Genomic DNA, 14,093 nt, shown 5'->3' with positions numbered 1-14,093 from the left:
TAATAATAAGATGAGCAACTGGATGTGTTAAAAAAATGTTCCTGTGCTAAGATAATCTTATAAATGTGCCCTGCTGTGTCCTGTGTAATGGCCGTGTCTTACCGTGCAAGGACTTGGTCTGATCATAGCACATCTCCTGGACAGGGGAGGATGCAACAGAGTATACAGACAGGACAGCAGGGGATCACAGCTGATTACTTCTGTGAGGTAAAACATGTTTTAAACAGGCAAGGAAATGTTTTACCTCTCAAAAAGAAGCAGCTAGTTCCCATGCTGTCCTGTCTGTATACTCTCTCTTGTGTCCTCCTTGCCCAAAAGCTGTGGTATGATCAGACCATGTTCCAGAACGGTCAGACACAACCATTACACAGTACACAGCAGGGGCACATTTATACAATTACCTCAACACAGGGAAAAAATGTTTTAACATGTTCAGTTTTGAAGCGTATTATTATTGCAAGATCTACTGCTATGTTTATTCGAAAAACCCTTTAATATTAACCATCCATGCATACTTCCTCTGATCATATCTGATTATTATGTCACCAAATATTCCAAACCAAAGTAATGTTCACATTTCGGCTTCCTTAACCCCTTCCCGACCTTTGACGCCACGTAGGCGTCATGAAAGTCGGTGCCATTCCGACCCATGACGCCTATGCGGCGTCATGGAAAGATCGCGTACCTGCAGATCGGGTGAAAGGGTTAACTCCCATTTCACCCGATCTGCAGGGACAGGGGGAGTGGTAGTTTAGCCCAGGGGGGGTGGCTTCACCCCCTCGTGGCTACGATCGCTCTGATTGGCTGTTGAAAGTGAAACTGCCAATCAGAGCGATTTGTAATATTTCACCCATTATAACGGGTGAAATATTACAATCCAGCCATGGCCGATGCTGAAATATCATCGGCCATGGCTGGAAATACTAGTGTGCCCCCACCCCACCCCTCCGATCGCCCCCCCAGCCCTCCGATCTGGCCGGTACACTGCTCCGGCTCCCCTCCGTCCAGTGCTCCGCTCCCCCCCGTGCTCTTGTCCGCTCCCCCCGTGCTCCAATCACCCCCCCGTGCTCCAATCACCCCCCCTGCACTCCGATCCACCCCCCCGGTGCTCCGTTCCACCCCCCCGTGCTCCATTCCAGCCCCCCCGTGCTCCGTTCCACGCCCCCCGTGCTCCGTTCCACCCCTCCCGCACTCCGATTCCCCCCCCCGTGCTCCGATCCCCCCCCGTGGTCCCCCCCCACCCCATCATACTTACCGATCCAGCCGGGGTCCCGTCCGTCTTCTCCCTGGGCGCCGCCATCTTCCAAAATGGCGGGCGCATGCGCAGTGCGCCCGCCGAATCTGCCGGCCGGCAGATTCGTTCCAAAGTGCATTTTGATCACTGAGATATAATCTATCTCAGTGATCAAAATAAAAAAAATAATAAATGACCCCCCCCCTTTGTCACCCCCATAGGTAGGGACAATAAAAAAATAAAGAAATTTTTTTTTTCCACTAATGTTAGAATAGGGTTAGGGTTAGGGGTAGGGTTAGGGGTAGGGTTAGGGGTAGGGTTAGGGTTAGGGGTAGGGTTAGGGGTAGGGTTAGGGCTAGGGTTAGGGTTAGGGCTAGGGTTAGGGTTAGGGCTAGGGTTAGGGGTAGGGGTAGGGGTAGGGTTAGGGTTAGGGTTAGGGTTAGGGCTAGGGGTAGGGTTAGGGTTAGGGCTAGGGTTAGGGTTTCGGTATGTGCACACGTATTCTGGTCCTCTGCGGATTTTTCCGCTGCGGATTTGATAAATCCGCAGTGCTAAACCGCTGCGGATTTATGGCGGATTTACCGCGGTTTTTCTGCGCATTTCACTGCGGTTTTACAACTGCGATTTTCTATTTGAGCAGTTGTAAAACCGCTGCGGAATCCGCACAAAGAAGTGACATGCTGCGGAATGTAAACCGCTGCGTTTCCGTGCAGTTTTTCCGCAGCATGGGCACAGCGATTTTTGTTTCCCGTAGGTTTACATTGAACTGTAAACTCATGGGAAACTGCTGCGGATCCGCAGCGTTTTCCGCAGCGTGTGCACATACCTTTAGAATTAGGCTATGTGCACACGGTGCGGATTTGGCTGCGGATTCGCAGCAGTGTTCCATCAGGTTTACAGTACCATGTAAACATATGGAAACCAAATCCGCTGTGCCCATGGTGCAGAAAATACCACGCGGAAACGCTGCGTTGTATTTTCCGCAGCATGTCAATTCTTTGTGCGGATTCCGCAGCGTTTTACACCTGTTCCTCAATAGGAATCCGCAGGTGAAATCCGCACAAAAAACACTGGAAATCCGCGGAAAATCCGCAGGTAAAACGCAGTGCCTTTTACCCGCGGATTTTTCAAAAATGGTGCGAAAATATCTCACACGAATCCGCAACGTGGGCACATAGCCTTAGGGTTAGGGTTGGAATTAGGGTTGTGGTTATGGTTAGGGGTGTGTTGGGGTTAGGGTTGTGGTTAGGGGTGTGTTGCGGTTAGGGTTGTGTTTAGGGTTATGGCTACAGTTGGGATTAGGGTTAGGGGTGTGTTGGGGTTAGTGTTGGAGGTAGAATTGAGGGGTTACCACTGTTTAGGCACATCAGGGGTCTCCAAACGCAACATGGCGCCACCATTGATTCCAGCCAATCTCGTATTCAAAAAGTCAAATGGTGCTCCCTCACTTCCGAGCCCTGACGTGTGCCCAAACAGTGGTTTACCCCCACATATGGGGTACCAGCATACTCAGGACAAACTGCGCAACAATTACTGGGGTCCAATTTCTCCTGTTACCCTTGTGAATAAAAAAAAATGCTTGCTAAAACATAATTTTTGAGGAAAGAAAAATGATTTTTTATTTTCACGGCTCTGCGTTGTAAACGTCTGTGAAGCACTTGGGGGTTCAAAGTGCTCACCACATATCTAGATAAGTTCCTTGGGGGGTCTAATTTCTAAAATGGGGTCACTTGTGGGGGTTTCTACTGTTTAGGCACACCAGGGGCTCTGCAAACGCAACGTGACACCCGCAGACCATTCCATCAAAGTCTGCATTTCAAAAGTCACTACTTCCCTTCTGAGCCCCGACGTGTGCCCAAACAGTGGTTTACCCCCACTCATGGGGTATCAGCGTACTCAGGAGAAACTGGACAACAACTTTTGGGGTCCAATTTCTCCTGTAACCCTTGGGAAAATAAAAAATTCTGGGCTAAATAATTATTTTTGAGGAAAGAAAACGTATTTATTATTTTCACGGCTCTGCATTATAAACTTCTATGAAGCACTTGGGGGTTTAAAGTGCTCACCACACATCTAGATAAGTTCCTTTCGGGGTCTAGTTTCCAAAATGGGGTCACTTGTGGGGGGTTTCTACTGTTTAGGCACATCAGGGGCTCTGCAAACGCAACGTGACGCCCGCAGAGCATTCCATCAAAGTCTGCATTTCAAAACGTCACTACTTCAATTCCAAGCCCCGGCATGTGCCCAAACAGTAGTTTACCCCCACATATGGGGTATCACCATACTCAGGAGAAACTGGACAACAAATATTGGGGTCAAATTTCTCCTGTTACCCTTGGGAAAATTAAAAAATTCTGGGCTAAATAATTATTTTTGAGGAAAGAAAACGTATTTATTATTTTCACGGCTCTGCATTATAAACTTCTATGAAGCACTTGGGGGTTCAAAGTGCTCACCACACATCTAGATAAGTTCCTTTCGGGGTCTAGTTTCCAAAATGGGGTCACTTGTGGGGGGTTTCTACTGTTTAGGCACATCAGGGGCTCTGCAAACGCAACGTGACGCCCGCAGAGCATTCCATCAAAGTCTGCATTTCAAAACGTCACTACTTCAATTCCAAGCCCCGGCATGTGCCCAAACAGTAGTTTACCCCCACATATGGGGTATCACCATACTCAGGAGAAACTGGACAACAAATATTGGGGTCAAATTTCTCCTGTTACCCTTGGGAAAATTAAAAAATTCTGGGCTAAATAATTATTTTTGAGGAAAGAAAACGTATTTATTATTTTCACGGCTCTGCATTATAAACTTCTATGAAGCACTTGGGGGTTCAAAGTGCTCACCACACATCTAGATAAGTTCCTTTGGGGGTCTAGTTTCCAAAATGGGGTCACTTGTGGGGGGTTTCTACTGTTAAGCCACATCAGGGGCTCTGCAAACGCAACGTGACGCCCACAGAGCATTCCATCAAAGTCTGCATTTCAAAACGTCACTACTTCACTTCCGAGCCCCGGCATGTGCCCAAACAGTGATTTGCCCCCACATATGGGGTATCAGCGTACTCAGGAGAAACTGGACAACAACTTTTGGGGTCAAATTTCTCCTGTTACCCTTGGGAAAATAAAAAATTGCAGGCTAAAAGATCATTTTTGAGAAAATAATTTTTTTTTTTTTTTCATGGCTCTGCGTTATAAACTTTTGTGAAGCACTTGGGGGTTCAAAGTCCTCACCACACATCTAGATTAGTTCCTTTGGGGGTCTAGTTTCCAAAATGGTGTCATTTCTGGGGGATCTCCAATGTTTAGGCACACAGGGGCTCTCCAAACGTGACATGGTGTCCGCTAATGATTGGAGCTAATTTTCCATTTAAAAAGCCAAATGGCGTGCCATCCCTTCCGAGCCCTGCCGTGCGCCCAAACAGTGGTTTACCCCCACATATTGGGTATCTGCGTACTCAGGACAAACAGGACAACAATATTTGGGGTCCAATTTCTCCTATTATCCTTGGCAAAATAGGAAATTCCAGGCTAAAAAATCATTTTTGAGGAAAGAAAAATTATTTTTTATTTTCATGGCTCTGCGTTATAAACTTCTGTGAAGCACCTGGGGGTTTAAAGTGCTCAATATGCATCTAGATAAGTTCCTTGGGGGGTCTAGTTTCCAAAATGGGGTCACTTGTGGGGGAGCTCCAATGTTTAGGCACACAGGGGCTCTCCAAACGCGACATGGTGTCCGCTAACAATTGGAGCTAATTTTCCATTCAAAAAGTCAAATGGCGCGCCTTCCCTTCCGAGCCCTGCCGAGTGCCCAAACAGTGGTTTACCCCCACATATGAGGTATCGACGTACTCGGGAGAAATTGCCCAACAAATTTTATGATCCATTTTACCCTACTGCCCATGTGAAAATGAAAAAATTGAGGCGAAAAGAATTTTTTTGTGAAAAAAAAGTACTTTTTCATTTTTACAGATCAATTTGTGAAGCACCTGAGGGTTTAAAGTGCTCACTAGGCATCTAAATAAGTTCCTTGGGGGTCTAGTTTCCAAAATGGGGTCACTTGTGGGGGAGCGCCAATGTTTAGGCACACAGGAGCTCTCCAAACGCGACATGGTGTCCGCTAACGATGGAAATAATTTTTCATTCAAAAAGTCAAATGGCGCTCCTTCCCTTCCGAGCCTTACCATGTGCCCAAACAGTGGTTTACCCCCACATGTGAGGTATTGGTGTACTCAGGAGAAATTGCCCAACACATTTTAGGATCCATTTTATCCTGTTGCCCATGTGAAAATGAAAAAATTGAGGCTAAAAGAATTTTTTTGTGAAAAAAAAGTACTTTTTCATTTTTACGGATTAATTTGTGAAGCACCTGGGGGTTCAAAGTGCTCACTATGCATCTAGATAAGTTCCTTGGGGCGTCTAGTTTCCAAAATGGGGTCACTTGTGGGGGAGCTCCAATTTTTAGGCACACGGGGGCTCTCCAAACGTGACATGGTGTCCGCTAAAGAGTGGAGCCAATTTTTGATTCAAAAAGTCAAATGACGCTCCTTCCCTTCCAAGCCCTGCCGTGCGCCCAAACAGTGGTTTACCCCCACATATGAGGTATCAGCGTACTCAGGACAAATTGGACAACAACTTTCGTGGTTCAGTTTCTCCTTTTACCATTGGGAAAATAAAAAAATTGTTGCTAAAAGATAATTTTTGTGACTAAAAAGTTAAATGTTCATTTTTTCCTTCCATGTTGCTTCTGCTGCTGTGAAGCACCTGAAGGGTTAATAAACTTCTTGAATGTGGTTTTGAGTACCTTGAGGGGTGCAGTTTTTAGAATGGTGTCACTTTTGGGTATTTTCAGCCATATAGACCCCTCAAACTGACTTCAAATGTGAGGTGGTCCCTAAAAAAAATGGTTTTGTAAATTTCGTTGTAAAAATGACAAATCGCTGGTCAAATTTTAACCCTTATAACTTCTTAACAAAAAAAAATTTTGTTTCCAAAATTGTGCTGATGTAAAGTAAACATGTGGGAAATGTTATTTATTAACTATTTTGTGTCACATATCTCTCTGGTTTAACAGAATAAAAATTCAAAATGTGAAAATTGCGAAATTTTCAAAATTTTCGCCAAATTTCCATTTTTATCACAAATAAACGCAGAATTTATTGACCTAAATTTACCACTAACATGAAGCCCAATATGTCACGAAAAAACAATCTCAGAACCGCTAGGATCCGTTGAAGCGTTCCTGAGTTATTACCTCATAAAGGGACACTGGTCAGAATTGCAAAAAACGGCAAGGTCTTTAAGGTCAAAATAGGCTGGGTCATGAAGGGGTTAAAATAGTCATGATGACTCATGACACGACCAGGGTACAGTCTGAAAATATCACGGACTTGCAGTGTAGTGTGACACAAGAGGAATTTTAGGGGAATTTTAAGGTGGAGGTGAAGAATAAACCAGCCCCTACACTGTGCCCGGCCTGGTTTATGTCTAAGCTAAAGCTGGTAGCAGGTCCACTCTCTGGTCCGTCTGTGACGACCTGCGCTGATATAGAACGTCTGTAAAGGGCATTTCCTACAACGCTCTCCTCTTATATAACACTTATGTAGAGATATTTACAAGTCAGCTCTTCTCATATAGTAATTTACAATTATTTTTTAAAAGATCGAGGGCAATCCAACCATATTAAAATATTCACATCTTCAGCTTGTGAGACCTTCACAATTAAAAATGATAATGTTTAATCAGCCTGGTTAGGAGATGAGCCCTGTCTTCTCATTACATGCCTTTCATAGTGTGTGAAGGGCTTCCCTTCCCTAGTGGGCTTATGCCATGGAGTATTGATAACGCCGGAGTGTCTCCTTCTGCAGGGGGGACATATTTAGCGGCAGGCTCTCCTCTTCCCTTGGTGACAGTTGCTGTGTTTACACCACGCTGCATTGTTCAGCAGCGTTCCTGGCATTCTCCAGCAGTACGAGGTACCAGAAACTCCTCCTGTGCAAACCCTGGGCCCTGCCACTAATCACTGCTCATCCAATGCAACCGTCCGAACTGAACAACCTCAAGCTTAATGTCATTTTTTTCGTTCCATGTTCTTGTGCACTTTTCCTATGTAATTATGGATAATAAAGAAAACTATTGGAAAGTCGTAGTATAGGACACATGGCTTTGCCTATTGCAGAAATCATATTCTGTATATTATGTCCCTCATTAATTTGTCTCAAAATATATATGTGTATGTTGTGCGTTAATTTTGACTTTGATATGCAAGAAAATTGGAATAAAGTGATAAAATCCCCCTTTCATCATTTCCTATTGCAATCAGTGAAAAAAGCCAATCCTGATCAGGTCTGATAAATACAGTGGCAAGACACGGTAAAGGCCGTTTCCCATCTTTCAGTGTGACCCCCTATCCAGCTGCGTAGAACCCCATCTAAATGAAGCGATACTCATACCCAAATAGAAGTCTCAAATGCCGCGAAGCGCCGCAGACCCCCAATGCACATAACATCAAGAATAAAACACATCAGAGTACACAATGGCAAATACCTAAACAGAGTGAACGCCCCCTGAGGAAGTGTTACGAAATGCGCGTCGGGGTAAAGGAGCGGACCCACGGACATCATACACCTCAGTAAGTATACTAATGGCCTGCCTTTCTGCCACAGATCTCGCTTGTTGGTAAACAGCATTGTTTAGTGGGTAGTGCTACTATATACATGCCGTATGGCAGTGACAAAGTAGCTTAGCCCCCCTATTTTTGCTTTACCCTATTACACTGAGGCGTCCTGTTCGTAGGATGATTTCACCGCTTGGCCAGTGTTACTTTGAGTGATAGTAGGCAGGCTTGTTCACTCTGTTTAGGTATTTGCCATTGTGTACTCTGATGTGTTTTATTCTTGATGTTATGTGCATAGTTCGCTCCCTTTGCATTGGAGGTTTTCTCTGGTCTATAATTGTTGTTTCTTTGTTATTTACATTATTAATAAACATTACTGATTTTATTATGGTTCATTGTGTATTTTGGGGTCTGCGGCGCTTCGCGGCATTTGACACTTCTATTTGGGTTTGAGTATTGTAGATTGAACACGATATAATAGTGATCATTTGGTTGATTTAAATGAAGCGATGTCTGGGTGCATGTAACACGGCTCCTATCAATCTCTATGGGACTGTTCCACTTTATCTGGCAGTCACATAGAGAATGAATGGAGCACTGGTACACATGTCTGACCATCAAAACATTCAGATAGGGATCTGCTGAACCCTTTCTCGGGATTGATGGGGGTCTCAAGAATCAGCCCCTCACTGATCAGCTGCTCATCTCCTATCCTAGGTATACGCAGTAACTTCTTATGATGGGAATAACTTTCAAGGGGTTGTCCGGGACTTTATCATTGATTGTCTATCCTTAGGACAGGTCATCAATGTCTAATTGGTGAACTCAGTGGTTCCCAGCTGCAGACGACACCGGGGACAGCTGATCAGCGGGGTTCCGGGTGTCGCACCCTCACCGGCCAGACATAGATGAGCTATCCTAAGGATAGACCATCAATCTTAAAGTCCCGGAAAATATATAAGTGTATCAGAGCTCTGAGCCTGTACCAGATTGACACCATCAGGACAATTATTCACCTTCAAAATGCAAATAATGAAGTTGTGATTTCACTGATTACAAGCAGAGGCCTTGAAAATACTATAGATATTAAATAGTTTTTTTTATGCCAATAAAGGAATAAAACTTGAAACCAACTGAATAACTTAGTTTGCAAAGATCAATTGTAGAAAGCCACACTCCACATTTATCAGTTCCGTTCAGGCTTATTGGGTGTGGATGTGGTCGATAACTTTAAGAGTACTTGCTCACAGGATACAGATTTTGTTGCAAAAATCCTGTGGATTTGCTTTACATTTTACCCTTCGCATTGCAAATGATGAAATCCACTGTGAATCCAACTTGCAGCCTAAATTTACAGGCTGCAGGTGTCAAATCTTGAATGTCAATCAAGTTACTATACGGATTTTCTCTGCAAATTCTACGTGAGATATGGTAAAATGCTACTACTATATTATGCAGGAATTAAGCTAAGAGAGTACTAATGCCAATGGTACAGGTGCTTCTCACAAAATTAGAATATCAAAAAGTTAATTTATTTCAGTTCTTCAATACAAAAAGTAAATTTCATATATTATCAAGCCTACGCGAAATGCGCGTTAGGGGGTGGACCTGGCTCCTCGGCACTTGATTAATCTCATCGTGGGTAAGCGATTCAGCTATTAATGGCACTTTTCTTTTCCTTTTTTGGGGGGTACATTGTCACTGTGGCAGCCTCAGGGAAGTTTCTAGGAAATGTGTATCTCTGCTATATGGGTGTCAGCATTACGGGACTATGTGAAGTCCAAACTTAGTTACTGGTACAGATGGCTGACATGATGCAATACTATAATTTAAAGTGCCTCTGTACTTAATACCATGATGATGTTCATTGTTTATGCCTTGGACCCATGTGCTTCTTACTAGGGTTCTATGTCCTGTGTTTGTGTTTCATTTAAGTAGATTTTTGTATCACTTTTATATGTAGTAAAGTTTTTTTAAAAATTACTTATTGTGTATAGAAATCCATATTTCAGGTTCTCCTGTCCTGGATACATCTGTGTGCGGTGGCTATTGAAGCAATGACTCCAGCAGCAGTCCACTCCTTGTGAATCTCCCCCAAATTTTTGAATGTCCTTTTCTTAATCCTTTCAAGGCTGCGTTTATCCCGGTTGCTTGTGCACCTTTTTCTACCACACTTTTTCCTCCCACTGAACTTTCCATTAATATGCTTGGATACAGCACTCTGAACAGCCAGCTTCTTTAGCAATGACCTTTGTGGCTTACCCTCCTTGTGGAGTGTGTCAACGACTGCCTTATGGACATCTGTCAAGTCAGCAGTCTTTCCCTTGATTGTGGAGCCTACCGAAACAGACTAAGGGACCTTTTTAAATGCTTAGGGTATGTTCCCACGTTCAGTATTATGCAGCACTTTGGACACAGCACATGTCTGCTCTATCCAAAGTGCTGCTGGCTTCTGAACGCAGGTGATTCCGCATGTGTTCATAGAACCGTGCAGAATCACCGCGTCCAATACATTGTACGGGTGATATTTATCTTGCAGAGACTGAGCGTCTCCGCAAGATAAATAGACTTGCTGCGGTCTGGAAAGACGTGCCGCATATCCATCCACAGGGAAGCCGGAGGCGTCCGTGCATGCATAGTGGACATGGGATTTTGTCAAATCCCATCCACTATGCTGTAACATCTGGCCGCTGCGTGTTGGATGCTACATACATCCGTTTACTGACTGTGGGAACATACCCTTAGGAAGCCTTTCCAGGTGATTTTTGTTAATTATTTTAATTTACTGAGATAATGACTTTTGGGTTTTCATTGGCTTAAGCCATAATCATCAACATTAACAGTCGTTAAACTGGCTGCGCCAATCCTCTGGAATGCTCTACCCCAAGAAATTAGGATCATCCACAATATGCATAGTTTTAGGCACTTCTTCAAAACACATTTGTTCAGAGCGGCCTACCACGTTCCCTAATCAAAGTCATTTTATGTTTGTGTGTGTGTAGCCCATTCACTACTTCCATCTATCCCCCACCCCCTGAAGATGGCTGGACCATCATTGTAAATACATCATTGTAAATACACACCTGTACTTTGTATCTCCCCCACCTTTGTAGATTGTAAGCTCTCACGAGCAGTGTCGTCTTATTTTGCTGTAATTATTGTATTGTTAACGTTGTTACTTATCACTTTTGTGTTTGAAACTGTTAAACTGTAAAGCGCTGCGTAATATGTTGGCGCTATATAAATAAAGCTTATTATTATTAACAGATATAAACACTTGAAATAGATCACTCTGTTTGTAATGACTCTATATAATATATGAGTTTCACCTTTTGTATTGAAGAACTGAAATAAATTAACTTTTTGATGATATTCTAATTTTGTGAGAAGCACTTGTATGTTCTCCTCTTGTTAGTGTGGGTTTCTTTCAGGTTCTCTGGTTTCGTCCCACACTACAAAGACATATCGATAGGGAGTTTAGATTGTGTGCCATATTGGGGACAGTGATTATCATGTCTGTAAAGCGCTGTGGAAATGAATGGTTTAAAATAAATAAATAAATAAAACCAGAAAATGGTGCAAGTTTTGGCAAACTTTATGTCTACTCATAGCAGGCAAATACTTAAATACTTAATGTCGTAATCTAATTTCTTTTCTAATATACCTTATGTAAAAAGTCCCTTCTGTTTCCTCACTACACTACCTAACTGCTTTATGTTTTTTCTTCCTCTTTGATGATGCTTCATTTGAGAATCACAGTGCATGCTGGAATAGTCAAACTAGTTATCATCAGGGGACTGAGGCTGCAGTCACTGCCACAGCCTCTGCCCTCTCTCCTCTTCCTTGAAATGAAGCATCATCAGTAACAGCTGTTTCAAGGGCTGGACAAATCTCTGCTCTACTGAGCATGTGCTGGTTGTCAAGTTCCTACATATGCTCAGTAGATTGTAACTCTGCAATATGCACAGTGACAGTGCGCTCGCTGCCCCTGATCAGAAGCAAGGAGCCAGCAAGAGAGTGCACTGTCAGTGCACATTGTAAGAAGAATACCCAGAGTGTAGGAAAAGCAGAGACAAGCGCTGCACCCGCAATTGACCTTGCTGCCCCTGATGACTCATTTGACTATCCCAGCATGCACTGGGATTTTCCTACGAATCTTAAACAAAGATGAAGCAGTAAAGTATAAAAACAGTTGGATTGTGCAGTGAGGGAATGGTAGGGGATTTTTAATTAAAGTATATTAGAAAAGAGATTAGATTATGACATTAAATAGATGGGCATTTAGGAGTACAATAAATTTTAGTTCAGGACCACCCCTTTAATTTTCTTAGCTCGGGATACTCCAAAATATGCAAAACTTATTAAGATGCATGAACTTTTAATACATTTACTTCAATTTACTCCAGCGGTCCTTTATTTTAGGCTTATGTACAAAACGCTAATTTTTATAAATGTGGGCCATATGGAATCATAAGTGTTCATTGTTATACTATACCACAATATTATTGTATAAAGCATCAGAACCCACCCAAGTTGACAAAGTAGCAGAACTCCAATGAAACAATTACAACAGTCAAGAGAATATGGTATCTATATTATGTGTGGTCACTGTTATCAGACACCTTCCCAAAACTACCGCTTTCCCATGGACATTTCATACAGTCAAATAATAATTTCTTCTTACCAGTTCGACTCTTCCGAATCCTCCAACTCCAAGAGTATCGATGATGTTAAAGTCTGTAAGCTTGAGATTACCGAAGAATGCCGCCTCAGCCTCATATCTATATTTTTTGAGGAAAAAAAATAAAAGTCTTTTAGAAACGTGAACTCGCGAAGAGTATTTAGTGGAACCAGTGGGATTGATCATAATGTCCACATAAGAATGTTTTGGATTTGGTCCAAAAAGTTTCAAGGTCACTCGCAGTGTCCAAGTATTTTATAGTCAGTAGTAGAATTTCACCGGGTACAATGTGATGCCTTACTGTTACATGGTGGCAAATCTCCAATGTAATAATGATTTAGACTTCTGCTAGAAAATTCCGGCTTGTGCAAAAAATTAGGGAGGATAAGATGAGTAACAAGAACATCTGCAGTTAATTGTCCGGCTCATATCTTGGCAATCTAGAAATATATCCAGTACGACTGCACTCTTCATCCCATCCTCACCAGCTCTGTTTGCTTCCTTACACTGCTAGTCCTTTCTGTGTCTGCCCAAAGTCACTGGTTCATCAACCGGTCAATATAAAACTCCTAAAATATCTCAATGAGCAATGCGATATATTTAGTACAGAAGTGACAGATCGGCTCTGCCCACCCTTTTGAAGCTTTGACCCTGGACACGGTGGTATACGTTTCCGCAGAAAGACCTCCGAGTACGTTCCTTGCCCGGCATATGTTCATTAGACATACCATACTGAACATATGTGACTGGCTTTTCTCGGAATGAATACCATGAATTCACACAGACGTCTCCTATAACCGAGTTGAAAGTAATGCAATGATGTTAATATTTGAGAGGAATCACAGAGAGGAATGTAATATGGGTAGAGGGGTTAGAGAAGCAGGCAACCATGGCTCCCAACAGGTGTTGTGTTATCCAGTATACCGAATGCCTGCTAGTAAAGATGAGTGAACTCATTCAATTCAAGTCAAAATAATGTCAAAATTTAGGAAATTTGCTGAACCTGCAGCTATTTTACACATTGCAGAGGATTTCAGAAGCCAGAGAAGGCTCACATGACTTTAGACGTGACGGAGTGGCGGGGAAAGTAGAAAAAAAAATCACAAAACCTTGCAGCTATCACATGACAGCGCCACATAGCACAGCCAATCAGAAGAGATAATCAGAGCCCGTATAAAAGTAGAAGCAAATCCATTTTAAAGGTTTTTGCTATGTAATCTGAAGACAGCATACTGTAAGGCTATGTGCACAAGTCAGGATTCTTTGCAGAAATTTCCTGAACAAAACCAGACTTTTTCTGCAAGAAATCCGCATGCGTTTTTTTGGGGGCGTTTTTAGCACAAATCATAGAGCATGCCTGGAAAACTCTCCTATAGAAGTCAATGAGTGTGATCTTGACTTTGCTTGTTAACGGCCCGTGCGGCTACTATACAGCATAAAGTAACTCTAAATACTATAAACAGAGGTCATAAAGATGACTGTCCTTATAATCACATAAATAAGATACAATGAAAAAAATCAAAAGATGTAAAAATAGATTAGAAAAAAAGAATATGTATCACT

At 42.8% G+C, this 14,093-nt stretch overlaps 1 protein-coding gene across 6 annotated transcripts in view; it reads right to left on the bottom strand.

Annotated features, from left to right (window-relative positions):
* The window catches only part of PRKG1 (protein kinase cGMP-dependent 1), a 1,430,268-nt gene that overhangs the window by 53,621 nt on the left and 1,362,554 nt on the right, over positions 1-14,093 (bottom strand). For all 6 annotated transcript variants that reach the window (XM_069753539.1, XM_069753538.1, XM_069753540.1 and 3 more), the window contains exon 10: positions 12,534-12,630. In XM_069753539.1, the coding sequence (XP_069609640.1) occupies positions 12,534-12,630 (97 nt within the window). The remainder of the gene's footprint in view (positions 1-12,533; positions 12,631-14,093) is intronic.

The sequence above is a fragment of the Ranitomeya imitator genome, chromosome 2 (assembly GCF_032444005.1).
Source record: "Ranitomeya imitator isolate aRanImi1 chromosome 2, aRanImi1.pri, whole genome shotgun sequence".
Taxonomy (NCBI): domain Eukaryota; kingdom Metazoa; phylum Chordata; class Amphibia; order Anura; family Dendrobatidae; genus Ranitomeya; species Ranitomeya imitator.
The sequence above is the reverse complement of the archived record's forward strand: the minus strand, read 5'-3'. Positions and strand labels throughout refer to the sequence as shown.